The 22531-nt window shown below is 39.1% G+C and overlaps 1 protein-coding gene across 6 annotated transcripts in view; it reads left to right on the top strand.

Moving 5' to 3' along the window:
- Window positions 1-22531, top strand: part of KCTD3 (potassium channel tetramerization domain containing 3) — a 75906-nt gene that overhangs the window by 22720 nt on the left and 30655 nt on the right. For all 6 annotated transcript variants that reach the window (XR_015143635.1, XM_086345322.1, XM_086345323.1 and 3 more), the window contains 2 exons: window positions 7590-7780; window positions 18627-18742. Coding sequence is in view for 5 of the 6 variants with exons in the window: in XM_086345322.1 (XP_086201448.1) it covers window positions 7590-7780; window positions 18627-18742 (307 nt within the window). In the remaining variant the exon portion in view is untranslated. The remainder of the gene's footprint in view (window positions 1-7589; window positions 7781-18626; window positions 18743-22531) is intronic.

Below are 22531 nucleotides of genomic sequence, written 5' to 3'. Positions count from 1 at the left end.
TTGAGTGGTGTGGAAGCAACTAACAAATTAACTGAACAACGAAGTTTTGGCTGAGGAGAAGTATAAAATGAAAATAATGTAGGTGCCTTGGTGTATTAGTTTCTTCCTGCTGCTATAACAAATTACCGTACATTTAGTATGAAAAAACAATACAGTTTTTCATCACTCAGTTCTGGAGTTCAGAAAACTCCAAATTGGATCTTGCTGAGCTAAAGTCAAGATATTGGCAGGTCTTTGTTCCTTCTGGAGGCTCCAGCAAGTTTCTTTGTCCTTCCCAACTTCTAAAGGCCATCTGAGGCCTTTAATCGCATTTCCTTTTTTACATTTCAAAACCAGCAGCGCAGCATCTTCAGATCTCTTCCTTGTCCCCCACTCGTCTACCTCTGCTTATGAGGACCTTGGTTTTACATTCTAGGCACCTGGGTAGTCCGTCCATCTCTTTAACTTAATCACATCTGCAAAGCCCCTTTGCCATGTAAGATAACACTTTTACCGTTTTCAGGAATTTCGACGAGGACGTGTTTGGGGAGCCATTATTCTGCCTACCACACTTGGTGAGGAGTTTCATAGTTCAGATAGAAAGGACAGACGTCAACTTGGAGGCAAATACTACTCTTCCAGTGTGGATTTTAGTTGCTATAAGGCTCCTATCGAGATAGGGAAGAAAGTGAAAGTGAAGTTGCTCAGTCGTGTCCAACTGTTTGCGAACTCATGGACTGTAGCCTAATGGACTCCTCAGTCCATGGAATTTTCCAGGCAAGAATCCTGGAGTGGGTAGCCATTCCCTTCTCCAAGGGATCTTCCCATCCCAGGGATCACCGAGGTCTCCCACGTTGCAGGCAGACACGTTACCATCTGAGCCACCTGGGAAGCCATCGAGGCAGGACTTTTATAAGTTTTAAACTGGAGTATACAGTTGATTTACAATGTTGTGTTAGATTTAGGTGTATAGCAAAGTGATTCAATCATAAATATACATATATCCATTCTTTTTTAGATTCTTTTCACATGTAGGTCTTTGCAGAATATTGAGTAGATTTCCCTGTGCTTTACAGTAGATCCTTGTTAATTATCTATTTTTATATGTAGCAGTGTGTATATGTTAAACTCCTAATTTATCTCTGCACCCTGCATTTCCCCTTTGGTAACCATGAGTTTGTTTTCAAAGTCTGTGAGTCTGTTTCTGTTTTGTAATGAGTTTGTATCTTTTTTTAAAAATTATATATATGTGATATATGATATTTGTCTTTGTTTTACTTCAGTTAGTATGATTATCTCTAGGTACATCTGTGTTGCTGCTACTGGCCTTATTTCATTTTTTTTTAATGCCCGAGTAATATTCCATTCTATATATGTACCACATCTGCTGCAAATGAACATTGAAGTGCATATATGTTTTCAAAGTATGGTTTTCTTCAGATACATGCCTAGACATGGAATTCCTGAATCCTATGGCAGTACTACATTTAGGTTTTTAAGGAATCTTCATACTGTTCTCTGTATGATATACCAATTTATATTCCCACCAACAAATGTAGGAGAGTTCCCTTTTTTCCACATCTTCTCCAGCATTTATTGTTTGTAGATTTTTTGATGATGGCTATTCTGACTAGTGTGAGGTGATAACTCATTGTAGTTTTTGCATTTTTCTAGTAATTAATGATGTTGAGCCTCTTTTCACAGGTCTCTTGGTCATCTGTGTGTCTCTTTGGAGAAATGTTTGTTTAGACCACCCACCCATTTTTTGATTGCCTTTTTTTTTTAATATTGAGCTACATGAGTTGTTTGTATATTTGGAGATTAATCCCTTATCAATGTCTTTGTTTGCATATAGTCTCCCATTCTGTGGGGTTTTTTGTTTTGTGGATGGTTTCCATTGCTGTGCAAAAGCTTTTAAGTTTAATTTGGCTTCCCTGTGGCTCAGATGGTGTAAAATCTGCCTGAAATGCTGCAAACTCTGGTTCTATACCTGGGTCGGGAAGATCTGCTGGAGAAGGAAATGTCAAACCATCCCAGTATTCTTTCCTAGAGAATTCCATGGATAGAGAAGCTTGGCAGGCTGCAGTCCTTGGGGTCCCAAAGAGTAGGACATGACTGAGCAACTAACACATACAGACAGGTCCCATGTATTGCTTTTTAATTGCTGTAGGAGGTGATTCAAAAAAGATCTTGCTGCAATGCATATCACAGTATACTGCCTGTGTTTTCATCTAAGACTTTCATAGGATCTGGTCTTACATTTAGGTTTTTAATCCATTTTGAGTTTATTTTTTATAATTTTATGTATTTATTTCTGACCGTGATGGGTCTTCGTTGCTGCACAGACTTTTCTCTAGTTGCTGCAAGTGGGGTCTACTCTCTAGCTTCAGTGCACAGGCTTCTCACTGTGGTGGCATCTCTTTGTTGCAGAGTATAGTCTACAGGGCATGTGGGCTTCAGTAGTTGTAGCATATGGACTCAGTAGTAGTTGTAGCTCCCGGGCTCTAGAGCACAGGCTCAACAGTTGGGACACATAGACTAAGTTGTTCTGCGCCATGTGGGATCTTCCCAGATCAAGGATCAAATCTGTGTCTCCTGCATTGGCAGGCAGATTCTTTACCAGTAAGCCACCAAGGAAGCCCAATCCATTTTGAGTTTGTGTGTGATATTAGAAAATGTTCTAATTTCATTCTATTGTAGGTAACTGTCTAGTTTTCCCAGCACCATTTATTAAAGAGACTGTATTTTCTCCCTGACCATCACCAACTCCTGGAGCTTGTTCAAACTCACATCCATCTAGTCGGTGATGCCATCCAACCATCTCATCCTCTGTCGTCCCCTTCTCCTCTCGCCTTCAGTCTTTCCCAGCACCAGGGTCTTTTCCAAGGAGTCAGTTCTTCATATCAGGTGGCCAAAGTATTGGAGTTTCAGCTTCAACATCAGTCCTTCCAATGAATATTCAGGACTGATTTCTTTTAGGATTGCCTGGTTTGATCTCCTTGCAGTCCAAGGGACTCTCAAGAGTCTTCTTCAACACCACAGTTCAAAAGCATCAATTCTTTGGCGCTCAGCTTTCTTTATACTCCAACTCTCACATCCATACATGACTACTGGAAAAACCATAGCTTTGACCAGACGGATCTTTGTTGGCAAAGTGTTATCTCTGCTTTTTAATATGCTGTCTAGGTTGGTCATAACTTTTCTTCCAAGGAGCAAGTGTCTTTTGATTTCATGGCTGCAGTCATCATCTGCAGTGATTCTGAAACCCCAAAAATAAAGTCTGTCACTATTTCCATTGTTTCCCCATTTATTTGCCATGAAGTGATGGGACTGGATGACATGATCTTAGTTTTTTCAATGTTGAGTTTTAAGCAAACTTTTTCACTCTCCTCTTTCACTTACATCAAGGAGCTCTTTAGTTCTTCACTTTCTACCATAATGGTGGTATCATCTGTGTATCTGACATATTATTATTTCCCCTGGCAATCTTGATTCCAGCTTGTGCTTCATCCAGCCCTGCGTTTCTCTTGATGTACTCTGCATATAAGTTAAATAAGCAGGGTGACAATATACAGCCTTGACATGCTCCTTTCCTAATTTGGAACCAGTCTCTTGTTTCATGTCTGGTTCTAATTGTTCCGTCTTGACTTGCATACAGATTTCTCAGCAGGCAGTTAAGGTGGCCTGGTATTCCTATCTCTCTAAGAATTTTCCACAGTTTTTTGTGATCCACACAATCAAAGGCTTTGGCATAGTCAATAAAGCAGAAGTAGGTGTTTTTCTGGAACTCTCTTGCATTTTTGATGATCCAGCAGATGTTGGCAATTTGATCTCTGGTTCCTCTGCCTTTTCTAAATCCAGCTAGAACATCTGGAAGTTCACGGTTCACGGACTGTTGAAGCCTGGCTTCATCATTCGTGATACTGCTTTGTAATTTTCTTTTTGTGTGTTACTTTTGTCTGGTTTTAGTATTAGGGTGATGGTGGCCCCATAGAATGTGTTTGTGAGTGCTCCTTTCTCTGCAGTTTGTGGAAATGATTTTAGACAGATTGGTAATAACGTAATAACTTTTCTGTAAATGTTTGATAGAATTTACCTGTGAAGCCAGCTGGTCCTGCACTTTTGTTTGTTGGAAGTTTTTAAATTTCAGTTTCAGTGTTTGTGATCGGTCTGTTCATACTTTTCACTTCTTTCTGGTTTAGCCTTGGAAGGTGGTGCCTTTCTAAGAACTTAACATTTCTTCTAGTTTTATGGGTATATAGTTGCTTCTAGTAGTCCATTATCCTTTGTAATTTCTGTGCTGTCCCTTGTAATATTTTCATTTCTCATTTTATCCATTTGAGTTCTCTTTTTTGCTTGAGGAGTCTGGCTAAAGGTTTATCAATTTTATCTTCTCAAAGATTCAGCTTTTAGTTTCATTGATCTTTTCTATTGTTTTGTCTCTGTTTCATTCATTTCTGCTGATATTTATGATTTCTTTTCTTCCAGTAAGTTTGGGTTTTGTTTTCTTCTTTCTTGAGTTGTTTAGGTGTAAGGTTATGGTGTGTATTTGAGATTTTTCTTGTTTTCTGAGGTAAGATTGTATTGCTGTAAGCTTCTCTCTCAAAAGTGCTTTTGTGTGTCCTGTAGGGTTCAGATTGTTGTGTTTTTGTTATCATTCGTTTCTAGGTACGTTTTGATTTCCTCTTTGATTTCTTCAGCGATCCATTTAGCCTCTCTTTTTTTTTTTAACAGCTTTTTGTTTGTAATTAATTTCTAATCTCATAACATTGGTCAAAATGATGCTTGATAGGATTTAAATTTCCTTAAATTTACCAAAGCTTTCTTTATGGCCTGCTTGTGATCTGTCGTGGAGAATCTTCTATGTGCACTTGAGAAAAATGTATATTCTGCTGCTTTTGGATGGAATGTTCTATAAATATCTTTTAAAGAACATCTAGTCTGATGATCTAATGTGTCATGTAAGACCTGTGTTTCCTTATTAATTTTCTGTCTGATGACCTGTCCATTGATACAGTTGGGGTGGTAAAGTTTTCTTATTACTGTGTTACTGTTAATTTCTCCTTTCATGGCTGTTAACATTTGCTTTATTTATTGAGTTGCTCCTATGTTGGGTGCATATATATTTACACTTGTATCTTCTTGGTTTGATCCTTTGTTCATTATGTAGTGTCCTTCTTTGTCTCTTGTAACAGTCTTTATTTTAGTCTATTTTGTCTGATATGAGGATTACTACTGCAGCTTTCTTTTGATTGCCATTTTCATTGAAAACCCTTTTCCATTTCACTTTCAATCTGTTTGTGTCCCTGGATACAAAATGGAACTCTTATAAACAGCACACATATATATAGGTCTTTTTTTTAAAATCCATTCTGGCAGTCTGTGCCATTTGTTTGAAGCATTTAGTCCATTTACATTTAAGGTAATTATCTGTACATATGTTTTTATTGGGCTTTCCTAGTGGCTCAGTGATAAAGAATCTGCCTGCCAGTGCAGGAGACATGGGTACAATCCCTGGATCAGGAAGATACCCTGGACGAGGAAATGGCAACTCACTCCAGAATTCCTGCCTGGGAAATCTAATGGACAGAGGAGCCTAGCAGGCTATAGGCCATATGGTCGCTAAACATTCGGACACGACTTAGTGTCTAATAACATGTTAGACAATAATAATATGCTCTTATTGTCATTTTAGACTCTTATGTTCTTTTGACATATTTATCAATTTTCATACAATATGGTTAAAGTATATTTACAGCAAGTTTCAAAAATTTGAGAGCATATAGCCTCCACTATATCTTTCATGATCTTAATTTGAAAGTTAACCATATTCTTGGCACAGCTGTCACGATTTCAGAGTGTTGTTTCATTATGCAGGAATAAAGAGGTGGGTTGTTGGAATATCAGAGCTTGTTCTGTGTTTCTACACATTTAAAATTGTATATTTACGTGTATGGAAAAATGTAAAGCAAATATTGCTTATTCTTTGTAGTTAATTTTAACTTAAGTAGTAAATGCACATACCTCATTGAGTTAAATTATGTAATTGTTATAATCACTCTCAAATGTGCTGTCCTGATTCTTTTACTGTTGTCATCTTTTTGTTTTACAATACCCTAATTTCTCTAGAGAAAAATGACTTAGAAGTAGTTTTTGTAAAAGATTAGATCATATTTCGTTTTATTGTTTTATTAGTGGTCATGAGATTACACCATTCCCCTCATTAAATCAGTGCAGCTTCCCTTTTTTGAAGGTGAGCCTAGTGCCTAGTGTGCTGCATGCACATGTTGGCATATTGTCTTTATTCTTGAAGTGCTGGCAGTGCCTGCTTTGTGTCCAGTCTGCCAGTCCTTAAGAGCATCTAGGTTTAATTTCTCAGTGTTTTGTCAGTATTTAGGGCTTATTGGATAATTATTTTGAATTTTGTATTTTGACACATGAATCCCACCTAGTGGCTGAAGTGGGTAATTACAGACCATATATTGCCTAGGAAAACCATGTGAGATTTTTCTATATATTGCCTTTAAGTTTAAGGAAATCATTAATTCTTAGAATTAATAAGAAGGTTGAATTGCATATTTTTGTGGATTATAGCTGTATTTTGCATACGTTTTAAACAAAAATAAAGCTAAAGTGTTTTTATATAGGTTGTTGGTCATCGTTTATGAATACTTAAGTTTGATTTTTGTGGTTTTATATCAGGTAGTAGTGTTTAAAGGAGCACATACTCATATTTATTGTCTTTGGGTAAGGCAAAGAGATTCTTTACAATTTTGTTTCTGTCACTTGTTTTGTGTAACTTTAAAAATAAATATTCCATCATTAAAGTTCAGGTCGTTTATTGTCATGATTGCTTAACTGTGTAGTTTTTAAATGTTTGAAGGCTTAAAGTGTAACCCTACAAAATAATGCGTGTCTGAAAGACTTCAATTCATTTAGGACAGAAAAAGTTATTAAAAATTTACACATATGTTTATCAACAATTATATATTAAAGCATTTTTATTCAGTCAACTAAATCTAAATCATGATAAGACACCTTTACTTATGGATAAGGAGTAGGCTCATGAGATTTTTTTTCATTTTGTGTGAAACCTTTAAAATCCAGTCCTCAGTGAGTGGTTCCCAAAGGTCATATTTCATTCATTTGATTATGCCAAGCTATCACATACCAGATCACTCCTTTGTTTGTCGTAATAAACTATCATCTGAAGTATCAAGAAATGGTTCTCAGTTAATCATAATAACTTAATAACTGATTAGTAACTGATAGGGATATTAATTCTCCTGAAACTGATTTTTGTTGACTTTCTGTTTGCAAATAATGACAAAGTACCACTTTTTTGTGTAAAATGTAAAAAGATACTACCGGGTTTTTTTTTTTTTTTTTAAGTTTTTAAGTCTTTATAGTTTGGAGAACTTTGCTAAATTATTCTTTGGAGGAGTATAGACCTTTAGTCTCTTTTTAAAGAGTCTGGTTTATGTGTATTTTATTTTTTAGTAAATACATAGATAAATAGCTGTGATTAAATTTATTTTGGTACGTTCATTCATGTTCTCTTTGCTAAGTACTGCTGAGTCTTATTTATGTTGTCTGTTTATATTCAACAGAATCAAAGAATCATCAGGATGGCAACAAGTGTTTACAAGCCCATATTTGGATTGGACTATTGAACGAGTAGCTTTAAATGCAAAAGTGGTCGGGGGTCCACACGGAGACAAGGACAAAATGGTGGCTGTTGCCTCAGAGAGTAGCATCATCTTATGGAGTGTCCAAGATGGAGGAAGTGGAAGCGAAATCGGTAGGAAAAGTTGTTTATGCTGTTGCATGTGATATTCTGAAGTTTAAGAGGGATTGCCCATAAATATCGAAATTAACTTGGACTAGTTGTTAGTTAGCTAGAGCTAGTGCGTCTTCTGTTCGGTGTCCAGTAACAGTAAGACTGCTCAGTGTGAGAGGAATGGTCTGGTAAAGAGGCACAAACCGACTTGACTGCTCTGTAAGAATGTGCCCTTCCTGAATCCTGTTTAGTGGTGGCTGCACTCTCTCCCCCTCTTTCATAGCACTGGGCTGACGGTGGGGTAAATAACTTCCTTAGTCCTCCCCACTTGTTGCTTCTAGACCTGAAGTTCTCAAGCTTTTCAATCTCCTCTAAATCTACTTTACTTTCTTAGGTCATTCAGGACCGTTAATTGTTTTTGTTTGTATAGGTTATATCTATTGCTATTTACCATAATAGGAGTTAATACTGCAATTCTGATAACTTAATTTAAAAAATAAGGATAAAAACCCATTACACAGTAACATGAATAATTTTAGTAAAAAATAACTATCTCCAAAATGGGAAGAGTAGCAATGGTGTCCCGTTTTGTAAACCTCCTTTACATTTAATTGAATTCTGATACCTATTTCTGCATTCAGTCTCCTGTGTGTGATTTGTTATTCTGGTTGAACTCGGTGAAGAGTTTGGCCTCACACAGATATATAGTTGGAAAAAACATTTTTATATAGCCTTTTAGATAATTGCGGATATTGTTTGCTCCTGTCCCCAAATTTTGAAATCATATTGATGAACTCTGTTCATATAGATCATACTGTGTTAAATTAAAATCAGTCTGTTTTGTACTTTGAATGGGTCTTTTTGTCCTTATATAATTTTGTATAACATCATACATTGGTCATTTGTGAAGTGTTGGTTTACTGAGTCATGTAAAATCTTCGAAATGTTGATACCTTAGATTGTACAGTACATTTTAAAAAATCACATTTATTACTATAACCATTGATCACATCTGTGAACTCCAGAATGTTAGGAAGTTTTCATACTTACCGTGGCAGAAAACATTTTCCAGATTGCTGATATTCACTTGAAGCATTGAGCTTGTGTCACTGAAATAACAGATTTGCTCAGTTCCACTTTTTGGGGCAAGTCTACCAAATACCCAAAACTGAATTACATAGTTGTAAGTCATCTGTCCAGTGAAAATGGTCCTGTGTGAAAGGAGCAGCTGGTTTCCTCTCAGCCCCAGCAGTTGGGAAGGTGCTTCTCGTCACAGAGAGGACTCAGTCACACAGAACGTTAAGAAGACATACCCTCAAAATTGAGACTCAGTCAGTAAAAATTCTTATGCAGATTGCTTCATCTAGGAAATTCTTAAGTTAAACTGTTTTCTTTCCTTGAAAATGTGACAGAGAAGAATTTAATCAGTACCAGGATAGTTTACTGGCTCTCCTATGATTCATGCTAAGGTGTATGCTGTTTTTACCCAACATTGTTTTGCATCGTTAGTGCAAAGATCAACACAGGTGTTCTAGGATAAAGCATGAGATTCGTAAGTTTTCAACACTTTGGATATTCCAATGCCATGTGTATTTGTAATCAAATATTCATGTAAAAGATCTTTAATGACTGGTTGAGGCTGATACTAGAGGAAGAGAAACAGGACACGAGATGCAGCTACATCTGTGTATTTGTAAGACAAAAATGCAGTTCTGCAGACAAAGTACTATCTGCGCCAGTCTGATTTGAGACTAATTTGAGGATTTACTGTGTCATTGAAAAGGGCCAGCATTGTGGTTTCCTTTATTGACGTTCATCTCGCAGGCATTCAGCATCGCCGTCTGTTCAGGCTTTCTTGTCTCCCAGCAATGATGTGCCCTCTTCTCGCTAGAGCAGTGCCGTACCTTACCCAGGAGGATGGTTCAGTGACTTTTTCATTTCTGGTTTGAAGTTCTGTAACAGATTACCACTTTTCAAAAGTTTTTCCTATCTTCATTTAAAATACTTCTTTAAACTCTCGACTGTTTGGTCTGAAAGAACCCACAACTGGCTTTATAATACTGTTCAAAAAGGTTTTGTTGCTTAGGCACAATAAGGCAAGTTATTAACATCTATAAATTGGGGGGAAGTTGTTATTTCAAATTTTTATATGCAGTTTTGTCCAGTTTCTTTAGAGTTTTTCCATGAATCAAAGAACTCTGCTAGGTCATATTTATCTTTGTCAGCTCTGTTGGATTTATATGGATTGAGCAGGCAAGTTAAGTAAGTACAATAAAAATGTATTAAAAATAAATTTGTTTCAGAATAAAGTATTTAACAGTTGTAGGTAAAATTTAAAAATGTAGAAAGATTTTTATAACATTTTAAAAACTAACATTGCAGAATAGCAAAGTGTACCTTTTCCTTGTGTTTCTTTGTGGGCTCAAGGAAAACTTGTATTCTAAAATAATTACAGCAGTTATAACTGAAGACGGCTACTAAAGATAGTGGAAGTATTTAGGCCAAATTAAGTTAGTCTTGGGAAACTTGGTTGTACCCCCAGCCTGCCACCACAAACCATTCTAGAGAACAGAAGAATGCATGGGCAGGTGCTGTTGTCTCAGTGTGACCTCACATCATGTAGCCTCTGCGAAACTCCTTGTCTGTACATTCTTGAGAGAATGAGAGGTTTTTATTTTTAAAGGCAGTGAAAATAGTCTTGACTTGAGACTTCCGAGGGTTTCCACAGCCCCATGAGGATTCCCAGACCACGCTTGGGGACCGTGTCTCTTCCCTCCTCTCTTGGTGCCCCTTGCTCCCCATCCCCCCACCACTGCACCTGCCCAGATTTCGAATTTCATTCCATCTGGACTTACACTTGCTGTAGTGCTCCGCTGCCTTTGGATTACTCCCCTTCATTCCTTTGAGATTACTAACTCGAATTTTCTAACTCAAAAATTCTTTAACTCCCCTGGGATCTTGACTCATTGCTTCCCATGCCATCAGGCTTGGATTCCGTGTTTACGGTCACTCTAGCTTAGAGCCTCCGTTTTCTTCGATCTCTCCCTTTGCCTTACCTCCCTGAAGAAACCACAGCCCAGGCCAAATCGGCATTTCTCTCCTGAATAGCCAAGTGTAGTGCGGAGAAAGAAATGTGTGCACACCCACAACAGTAGTCTTAACTTGTGACCTCTCTCTGGTGGACCTTTAAAGGCTTCCCAGAAATCCTACCACATTATCCTTATTTGGTCTTGTTTCTATGTCATTCTCGTCTCCTCTTCATGATTTGAAGTTGCTCTCATCATGTCCCTAAGCACTGTCTGCAGCTACTCCTGTTAGTGCTGCCCATGGGTCTGCACTCTGCTAAGGCCTAGGATCTAGTTCATAGTCTTCATCTGATTAGAACTGGCGTTGATAGAGTTGATTACGCTTTTCCTTTTGAAGACTTTCTTCCTTTGGCTTCTAGAGCACTTCATTGATTTTTTTTTTTTTTTCACTTCATTGATTTTTATCCTCGCTCTTTGTTTTTTCTCAGTTCCTTTTGATAGTTCTTCCGTATTTGCCAAATTTCAAAATGTTGGCATGCCCCAGGGCTTAGTCTTTGGGCTTCATTCCTCCATATCTGTGTCTGTTTCTCAAGATATTCCCAGGTTCAGTGATTTGCTAGAAGGACTCAGAGGACTCAGCGCATAGATACTTGGAGCCATGGTGTCTTACAGTGAAAGCATGCAAAGCAGAATTGACAAAAGACCCATGGTGGCATCTGGGAGAAGTTCAGTGGAAACCAGGGACAAGCTTTCAGGAGTTCCCTTCCAATGGTATTTGCTTAAAAATCCCCCTAGCAGTGAATTGTGACTAACTTGTGAGATGTCTCAGGGAAGTTCATTAGGGACTTGGTACCCAAGTCTATTACTAGAGGCTAGTCACTGAAGTACCCTCTGCCTAGCCTGTACCAAGACTCCAGACTCTTGAAAGGAAAGCAGATGTTCAGCAGAAACCCCACTGTTTACACAGCCATTTAGGCTTTTTGTCAGCATGGATTAGATTTCTTTTGTCTGTAATTTCACGTGAGTGAAATTATGTAGTATGTCTTCTTTTGTGCTGGCTTCTTTCATTCAGCATAATGCTTTTGAGATCCATCCATGTTGTTGAGTGTTTTAGTGGTGCATCCTTTTTTATTGCTGCATAGTATTCCATTGAATTGATATGCTAGAATTTGTTTATCTATTCATCTGTTGATAGACATTTGGTTTACTTTCAATTTGGGGATGCTAAGAATAAAGCTACCATAAACATTTAAGTAGAACTTTTTTTACGGACATATTATAAATTAAATATCTAGGTGTGGAATTTCTGGGATGTAGGAAAAGTGTATGCTTAATGTTATGAGAAAATGTACAAGTGTCTTGCACGTGGTTAAATCATTTTACATTTGTATAGCAGTATATGAGAGTTCTGGTGCTCCATACCCTTCCCAACACTTTTTTATTATCTTAATTTGAGCCATTCTAGTGGACATACAGTGATTTTAATGTTGGGTTTAATTGTATTTGCCTAATGACTAATGGTATTAAACATCTTTTCATGTCTTTATTGACCATTTGTACTATTTCTTTTGAGACATGTCTTTTAAAAATCATTACCCTGTTTTTATGAGATTGTCATCCTCTTACTGATTTGCCGTAGATTAGGTTACGTAGATCTAATCTAATCTGTACATAGATTGGCTTAGTGATTTGCAACCAGGGATAATGTCCGTCCGGGCCTGTGGGAATGTCTGGAGACATTTTTGGTTGACACCATTGAGGAAGGAGGCTTCTGTCTTCCTCCCCCACTTCCCCTCACCCATTTCTCTTTCCCTATTATCCCTCCCTCATTCCCTCTTCTCTCTTCCTCTTTTTGAGATTCGGTTTCATGTTAGGCTACTTTATATTTGCCTAGAGACCATTGGGCTTCCCTGATGGCTCAGATGGTAAAGTGTCTGCCTGCAACGCAGGAGACCCAGGTTCGATCCCTGGGTGGGGAAGATCCCCTGGAGAAGGAAATGGCAATCCACTCCAGTACTCTTGCCTGGAAAATCCCATGGACAGAGGAGCCTGATAGGCTACAGTCCATGGGGTCGCAAAGAGTCGGACAGGACTGAGCGACTTCACTTCACTTCAGAGACCGTTGGAGCACTAGTTTTTTTCCAGTTTCTTTTCTCCCCATCCTTCAGTTTAGATCTATCTTACTGTCTTTTTCCATTTTGCTGTGGTATTCATTTAGTCTGTAGTGAAGCCCATATGATAAGTTTTTTATTTGAAATGTTGGCCTTTTCAGCTCTAAGATTGCCTTTTTAAATTTTTATTTTAGTTTGTTTTCTTCTGAGATTTTTCTAGTCTGTTCACTCACTATATCTTGTTTTTTAAACTCAACATATTCATTATAGCTGTTTTACTAGTTTTTGTCTGCTAAATCTATTATCTGAATCATCTGATTTATTTTGAGTTACATTTTCCTGCTTTTTCGCATGTCTAGGAACTTGTGACATATGTTGGGCATTGCATGATCCGTTATGTAGGAAGTATGGATTAATAGTGCTGTCTTCTTTTAAGAGACTTCCCTGGTGGCTCAGATGGTAAAGCGTCCGCCTGCAACGCAGGAGACCCAGGTTCGATCCCTGGGTTGGGAAGATCCTCTGGGGAAGGAAATGGCAACCCACTCCAGTACTCTTGCCTGGAAAATCCCATGAACAGAGAAGTATGGTAGGCTACAGCCCATGGGGTCGCAAAGAGTCAGACAGGACTGAGCGACTTCACTTCACTTCACAGACCATTGGAGCACTAGTTTTTTCCAGTTTCTTTTCTCCCCATCCTTCAGTTTAGATCAGTATCTTACTGTCTCAATAGTGCTGTCTTCTTTTAAGATGTGAGTTTTGTTCCAGCAGGCAGTTAAATTACCAGAGGATGTTTATTCTGCTAGGCTTGTTGTTTGTTTGCTTTAGTCTTTCTCAGCTTTATATTTTATTTTAGGGCATGGCTTCTACTCAGGGTGTGTTAAGTATTGTCATTTTGGAATCTTAACAGAATGCCTGAAGAGTGAGACTCTTCACATGTACTGAGCTGGAACTATTGAATTCCCCCGCAAGTGACCTCTGCTGTCTCCACTCAGCTCCCAGGCCTGCTGCAGCCCCTCGTTTTTATTCCTTGTGGATTCTTAGGCCAGTCCAGTGCAGCCTGGCCTCAGCCAAGGCATAGGGAAACCCCTCTAAAATTCTGTGCCATCCCCACACCCACCATGGTGCTTTTCCCTTCTTTCTTATATCTTATTCATAAATTCTAGCTTCCTCAACAGCTCTGGCCTCTGATCTCAGCTTTCTCAGTTGAGAAGAACCGTCATTTGGTTTTCCCTTGAGTTTCACTTCCCTGTTGTCAGGAAGGCTTATACAGAAAGCCAGTTTGATCATGGGGCTTATCTTGTGTATTTACTGGCTTTCAAGTCTCCTGCTGCCTGTTGGCCAGTGTCTAAAAACAGTTGTCTCATGTATTTTGGCCAGTCTTTTGTTATTGTTGTTTATAGTAAGAAATAGTCTGATGTCATGTATCCATCATGACTGGTAGTGAAAGTCCTTCTTAAAACTTTAGGGAAAAAACTTAAAGTGTTTTGAAATTATAATATACTTGTAATTATATAGAAAGGAGCTCAATTGTGATTTTTGTTTATTTTTACAAGTTGCCTCTTGTAACATGCCAATAAGTGAAGATTTTATGCCTTGCTTTTTTTTTCCCCAAAGGCTGACTTGCTAGCTACTTACTGAGATAATACATAGTAATTTGTTCACAAAGAGATCATTTGTTGTTACAAATATTCTTCAGAACTTGACAAAACTATCCAAAGAAAACTTGAGAGCTGGTGTATCCATGATAGAGCTCACTTAGAGGCTGAATTCCTTCATTGTAACTTGTATCAGACAGTACTGCTGGCTTGCTGCTATAAGCAGTGTTTTACCAGGAGGCTCCCTTAAGACAAGAGCTTGTCATTATTTACAGTGTCTTCTTTGTGGATAGCAGTCAGGATTGTTGAGTCTAAGAAAGGGTCAGGGATGACACTTTAAATTTCTTGAGATCGTTCAGAATGTCTTCCTTGATTTCCCAGAATCTGACTCTTCTCTCAAGTAATCAGTGTTTGTTAGTTTTCCAGTTTTTATTTCTACCTTTCACATAGCCTATATTACTGAATATAGGTATCTTAACATGTTCTGAAAAATTGTCTAGCATCAAAATTAAAATACTAATACATGAGAATTCCTGAAATTGCATGTGAAATGAGTACACTGTGCTTTGAAGTGGCAGGTTTGTTTCTCAACCAGTTTTGATGAAAGAGCTTAGCTTTGTGTGGAGGCTTTGTTTTATTTTGCTCTGGTTTTTCTGGTTGACAGGTTGGGCTGAGGTGATCTATTCATGTGTATAAATATGTATTTATAAGTACATAAAAGTTAAGCTGTGTATATGGAAGACATTCCTGGCTATACTTTCCAGATTTGTTTTTCATTTTTGTCAAGTTTATATCATTTTTATTCCTTGCGAGATGCCTGTCTTTTTCAAGATTGGTTGAGAATTTTCAAGGTGTTGTTTATTGCCACGGGCCTGGTCTCATATGTAGTACAGTTCTGAACAGAAAGAGAAATACCCCTCATTGATATAAAATTCAAAAGAAGTCAGTTACCTTTTCTGGCTTATGCTTTTAACACATTGCAGTTAACATTTAATTGCTTTGTTTCTTCCCATGGGTTCTTCAAAGCCTTGTGAATCCTTGTTTTTCTCAGCTAGATGCTGAGAAAATTGTTTTTGTTGTCACATATTCTCTCTGCTAAGTCACTTCAGTCGTTTCTGACTCTGTGCGACCCCATAGATGGCAGCCCACCAGGCTCCCCCGTCCCTGGGATTCTCCAGGCAAGAACACTGGAGTGGGTTGCCATTTCCTTCTCCGGGGCATGAAAGTGAAAAGTGAAAGTGAAGTTGCTCAGTCGTGTCCGACTCTTAGCGACCCCTGGACTGCAGCCTACCAGGCTCCTCCATCCATGGGATTTTCCAGGCAAGAGTACTGGAGTGGGGTGCTATTGCCTTCTCTGTGTCACATATTAGTTACCGTTTTAAAATAAAAAAAATCTGATACTCAAAACAGCTAAAGAGCCACATAAAACAGTATTCTATAATGAGACTTATTTAGACTTATTTTATAATGAGGCTTATGGTTAGATAAAAAGATACTTTTCATAAGATGCTTTTCAAATAATTAAGATAATACTATTTAAATGTCAAAATTGAATTATAGCATTTTTAAAGTAAAAGTGAGCCTTGAGACATTGAGCATAGACCCTGTTTTATCGATCAGATAAATAACCCGAAAAGTGGCAAAGGTACTTTCAGAGCCAGGATTCCAATACATAATCTTCTGACTGCAGGTGTTAAGTTCAGTTCAGTTCAGTTGCTCAGTCGTGTCTGACTCTTTGCGACCCCATGAATCGCAGCACGCCAGGCCTCCCTGTCCATCACCAACTCCCGGAGTTCACTCAGACTCATGTCCATCGAGTCAGTGATGCCATCCAGCCATCTCATCCTCTGTCGTCCCCTTCTCCTCCTGCCCCCAATCCCTCCCAGCATCAGAGTCTTTTCCAATGAGTCAACTCTTCGCATGAGGTGGCTAAAGTACTGGAGTTTCAGCTTTAGCATCATTCCTTCCAAAGAAATCCCAGGGCTGATCTCCCTTAGGATGGACTGGTTGGATCTCCTTGCAGTCCAAGGGACTCTCAAGAGTCTTCTCCAACACCACAGTTCAAAAGCATCAATTCTTCGGCGCTCAGCTTTCTTCACAGTTCAACTCTCATATCCATACATGACCACTGGAAAAACCATAGCCTTGACTAGACGGACCTTTGTTGGCAAAGTAATGTCTCTGCTTTTGAATATGCTATGCAGGTGTAGTGCTCAGCTAAAGAGAGACAGCTGTGCAGTGCCACACACAGGAGACCAAGGTTAGCTGGGGCAGTTGTGGCTCTTTTGCTATTAATGTGAGCTCTCATTACAAAGTCCTTCCTCACCTGTATCTCCTCTCCCCCTTTCTCACATTCCCTGGGCTTACCCATTCCAAATCCCCTGGTTTGAGGAACTTGTTTTCACCTTTTTAAAAACCCAACTCAGAGGGCTTCTTTTCTAAGAAATATTCTGAAAACTTTTCCTAGGAACTCTCTTTTATTCTTCTGGTTATTACTGTGTACATCCTTTTGTTGCATTATGTCATAACTGGTTGTTGTTTTTTTTTTTTTTCCTCTTTTAAATCACAAGTACCTAGTAATATATTATTTTCTCATATTTATTTGCTTTTTTATTGAAGTATAGTTGATTTACAATATTCTGTTAGCTTCAGTTCTACAGCAAAGTAATTCAGAGATAGATAATACGTATATATACTTTTTAAAAAAATTATTTTTGGCTGTGCTGGGTCTTTGTTGCTGCATGCTGTCTTTCTCTAGCTGCAGCGAGCAGGGGCTGCTTTTGCTTGTGATGTGTGGGCTTATTTTTGGTGGTCTCTCTTGTTGCAGAGCATGGGCTCTAGGGTGGTCGGGCTCAGTAGTTGTGGTGCATGGTTTAGTTGCTCCAGCATGTTGAATCCTCCCAGGCCAGTGATCCAGCCGATATCCCCTGCATTGGCAGGTGGATTCTTAACCACTGGACTATTGGGGCAGTCCTCTATATGTACTTTTTTGTTTTTGATTATTTTCCATTACCGGTTACTGCCAAGATATTGAATATAGTTCCTTGTACTATACAGCAAATCCTTGTTGTTTATCCATCATTTCATGTATTTTAATCCCATGGCCTAGTATAGTGTCTTTGGAGTGAATTAAATTGAAATCTGCAGTATTGGCAGATGAGAGGTTTAAAATAAGCTCTGATAAAGGCCTGAATGTTTACTTTGCACACAGCATGACTACTTGCGGTTTCGTTTTTCTTGTTTGCTTATTTTCAGATTTCTAGATACATTGTGGATAGTTGGGTTGCCAAGTCTGTGTCTTCAGATCAGTGATTCTCAAATATCAGGTCTGTGAGCAGGCTGCAGCTGAAGCTTCTATGGATTTTATACAAAGGCAGTGGGTTTTCTCATTTAGTGGGTCTAGCATGAATCCCAGGATCCTTGCTATTTTATTGTGTTCACTTTAAATCTACCCAGTTGTTTTGATGGTCAGCTATGGTTTTTCCAATAGTCATGTATGGATGTGAGAGCTGGACAATAAAAAAGGCTGAGGACTAAAGAATTGATGCCTTTGAACTATGGTGCTGGCGAAGACTCTTGAGAGTCCCTTGGACAGCAAGGAGATCAAACCAGTTAATCCTAAGGGAAATCAACCCTGAATACTCACTGGAAAGACTTGATACTGAAGCTCCATTACTTTGGCCACTTGGTGTAAAGAGCCAACTCATTAGAAAAGACCCTGATGCTGGGAAAGATTGAAGGCAGGAGAAGGGGGTGACAGACGATGAGATTGGTGGATGGCATCATTGACTTAGTAGACATGAGCTTTTGCAAGCTCTGGGAGATGGTGAAAGACAGGGAAACCTGGCGTGCAGCAGCCCATGGGGTTGTAGAGTTGGACACGCCAGAGCCACTGAACAACAGCAGCTAGGTTTGGGAGCCACAACTTCAGATAACAAGCTGTTCAATCAGAGTGAGATTACTTGGGGCAAACTTTTACCTGCTGTTTAAGAGCTTAAAGTTTCTTATTTCTGGTTCCCAGAATGTCTGGCACACAATTTGTAGAAATGAGATACCTTTAAGATGTTTTTAGGCTGAGTTTTGATTAATTGAAAGATGGTGATTGATTAACCTCTCTTTTTTATTATCATTTAAGGAGTATTCAGCCTTGGTGTTCCTGTCGATGCTCTCTTCTTTATCGGTAACCAGTTGGTGGCCACGAGTCATACAGGGAAAGTGGGAGTGTGGAATGCTGTCACCCAGCACTGGCAGGTTAGTTTTGACTAATGCGTATCACAGAAATGAGATTACTTCTGAAGCTTGTGCTAATTGTGCACGTGCTTTGTTCTGGTGGAATTCGTATTGTTTCTGTTTTGATTATATAGAATATTGAATATATTTAGTGGTAAATTAGCTTCTGGATACAAGTCTGACTATATATTCAAGAATCTTAAGTCACTTTGGAAAATGAGTGGGTTTTTATACTGTGGTTTGATATTTCTTTATTGCCTTGAAATGTTTTAAGTGTTATGCCTTGGGAATAGTAGTAGTTCAGGTAAACTTCGTCTCCTGAGTAGAAGCACAGTTCTGTAGGAAAATACAGGATAACTAGTTAAATGGTCTCAGGTACTTGAGAGGAACAAGAAGGATGTAAGACTAAAGAAAAGTTAATACCTTATTCTGAAGGAGAGGAGAAAATTAAAGAACTTTAAGCAGAGAGTGATTTGATCAGATCCATAGTTTAGAAAGATAACAGTAATAGCTAATACGAAAAGTGGACTGGAGATCAGGGAAGGTATCTAGCAAAAGAAACAGAGATTCAGCCAGAGTGAGTAGACTGTAAAGATGAGACTATTTGGAAAACATTTCGTAAGCCATCCTAAAACAATAAGGATTGGTATCTGATTAGACGTAGAAAATTAAAGAAGAGAGATGGGTTTCTAATTTTGACAGTTGGGTGGCTGGTAATATTTTAAATTGAAAGGGAATGGAGTGAGAGGAGCATATATGCTGGTGCATAGTGTGAGGAATACTTAGAATGATTAAATATGTTTCTTTTGAGATTCCTGTAGGTATTCGAATATAGGAGCTCAGGAAACAGTTGGGAGTACCCCCTTTGGAATTTAGGAAAGAAGAAAGGGCTAGAAAAAAACATTTAGAAACCGCAACCTGTGGTAATTGAAAGATAAGAATTGATAAGATTTTCCATTGAAAGGGTATCTGTAAAGAAAAGCCAGAACTAAAATCCTGGGGAACATTAGCTTTTTAAGGGAACAGGATAGGAAATGAAGAGCTAAAGGGACACATATGGTGCAATTGAGAAATGGCGTTGGTTTTGGTGGTAGAATATCATTTGCAAAGTTAGGTTGTGGTGGGGAGACAGATTGCAGGAATTGAGAATTTAAAAGATCAGAGATTAGAGACAGCAAATTTAGCATGTCTTTCATAAGTTTGATGGTGAAGTAGAGCAGAGAAATGAAGTGATAGTTTAAGGATCAAGGCTAGATGAAGGAAAAGATATTCAGTGCTTTATTTTTTTCTCTAGGGTTTTAGAAACTTGAGCATGCTTGTTAGAGAAGGGAGTTGGCAGAGAAAGCATTTAAAGATGGAAAGAATGGAGATGTTGCTAGTCCCATAGAAGTCAGGAGTATATGTACATAGTGTCTAGGACATAGTAGACCCAACAGAGAAGAGAGGCTTTTTTCTCTGTGACAGAAGAGTCAGGAAGGAGTTCTGTGGAGGAGAAAGACATGGAGGTATGTTTCAGGGATTGCAGAGATTATAAATCCTTATAAAGGACCTGGCTGGTACAGTTATATGAGTTTCCTCCTTAATCCTCAGTACTGGGAGGGAACAAGAGCAAGAGAAAACAGTGTTGGCTTGATTCAGGATTGAAGATGTAATTAAATAGGTATGACCCACAAAGGGAAGAGAAAACATAAAATGGCAAAGCAGTTGAAATTGTAAAATTGTAATGGAGTACCAGGTAAGCAAAGGAGGGTGCAAGGATTCTAGGGACTAGAGGGAAGGTAGAGCAGGTTGATGACTTCAAAGGAGTGGAAATGGTACAAACAGGAAGTTGTTGTCAAAGGCCGAAATAAAGATTTTGGAGTTGGAGCAGTTCTCGGTGATGTAGTCATTTAAATCATATGTTGGACTGACTTAAAGGTGAAAGTAGTTGAAATAGGGGTCAGAGAACTGTGAGGGTCATCAGGGTGGACATGTAGGTACCAAGATAGTGATAGAGAATGGGACAGAAAGCCCGCTGATCAGATGCCCAGCTCCTTAGCAAAGGTGATAGGTTGATCTGGAAGCTGCAGTTGGGGCAGAGAGAGGGTAATCGAATGTCATGCTTGGGTTGAGCTTGTGCAGGGATGTCCTTGAGATCTTATGCCAGGGCCTAACAAGTGCCAATACTTTGGCCACCTGATGAGAAAAGCCAGTTCATCAGAAAAGATCCTGGTGCTGGGAAAGATTGAGGGCAGGAGAAGAAGGGGATGACAGAGGATGAGATGGTTAGATAACATCACCAACTCAATGGACATGAGTTTGAGCAAACTCTGGGAGATAGTGAAGGACAGGGAATCCTGGTGTGTGCTGCTGTTCATGGGGTCGAAAAGAGTCAGATACTATTTAGCCACTGAATAGCAACAAAAGATGGTGGGGAAGTGGTGAGAGAATGAGTGACTTCCAACGAAAGAGATTACCATCAGGGAAAATTAAATTTCATTCTAGGTGAAGACATGGAAGTCATGGTTGTAGAAAAAAGATACTAGCTAAGATTAGGTGGGGCTAGTGTCAGCAGATTTAGCATTGTTACTGTAAATCATCTGCCTGCAATGGAGGAGACGCAGGTTCAATCCCTGAATTGGGAAGGTCCCCTGGAGGAGGAAACGGCAACCCACTCCAGGATTCTTGCCTGGAAAATCCCAAGGACAAAGGAGCCTGCTGCTGCTGCTGCTGCTGCTGCTGCTGCTGCTGCTGCTGCTGCTAAGTCGCTTCAGTCGTGTCTGACTCTGTGCAACCCCAGAGACGGCAGGCCACCAGGCTTCCCCGTCCCTGGGATTATCCAGGCAAGAACACTGGAGTGGGTTGCCATTTCCTTCTCCAGTGCATGAAAGTGAAAAGTGAAAGTGAAGTCACTCAGTTGTGTCTGACTCTAGTGACCCCATGGACTGTAGCCCACCAGGTTCCTCCGTCCATGGGATTTTCCAGGCAAAAGTACTGGAGTGGGGTGCCATTGCCTTCTCCAACAAAGGAGCCTAGTGGGCTACTATCAACAGAGTCACAAAGCGTGACATGACTGAGCACACACACATGCACTGAAAATCCTAACCAAGCAAATATGACATACTCAGGGCAGGTAGTGGTCCGTACACAAGAGGTGTCAAGTCTCCTCGCTAGTGACTGAGCTAATTCATATAGGACCTTCCATATAGGCACAGAAGAGGCATCATAAAGGTGTTACCATAAAAGTGATGGGCCAGGGAGTGTGGGAAAGGACTGATCTAGGTTGATCTAAAATCGAGGAGGAGGGATTCTTCAGCTGGTGCTATTCCTGTAAAGAGGAATGTGGATTTTAACGATTTATGGAAGGTCTGCTCTCAGGTAGGTTACTTGGCTAATATGTCAAGTCTGAACTTTGAGTGGCTCGGAGAAGTGCTGCTATCGGTGCCATACAAGTGGTGAGGTGCATTTCAGTTCCTAAGGGGACGTGTGTCTTCATCACCTTTTTTGTTTTTTCTGATGTCACAACTGCACATAAAATTTTTCATATTTTTGAGATCCCTGAAACTATACTGGTGTCCTCAATGTGGATACTTGTTAAGCTTTTAGTCCCATGGGTATAACCTGTTGCTTCTTGTCTGGTACATGCATGAGTTGAAAACCATAGCTGACAAAGTAGGTTTGTTATCACATTTCAGGAAGACCTGGGGTAAGTTGAACATTCATGCAGCAAACAAGCCTTGTAACTTATAACCTAGATAGATGATTTATTTTTATTTTGGTGTGCAGGACCGAGCTAATATGTCATGAAATCTCAGTGTCTGATCTGAAAAT

Source organism: Bos grunniens, chromosome 16 (genome assembly GCF_055505025.1).
Source record: "Bos grunniens cultivar Pamir isolate PY7600 chromosome 16, Bosgru_T2T1.0, whole genome shotgun sequence".
In the NCBI taxonomy this organism is placed as follows: domain Eukaryota; kingdom Metazoa; phylum Chordata; class Mammalia; order Artiodactyla; family Bovidae; genus Bos; species Bos grunniens.
Note: the sequence above shows the minus strand (reverse complement) of the source record. Positions and strands in the feature narration are given on the sequence as shown.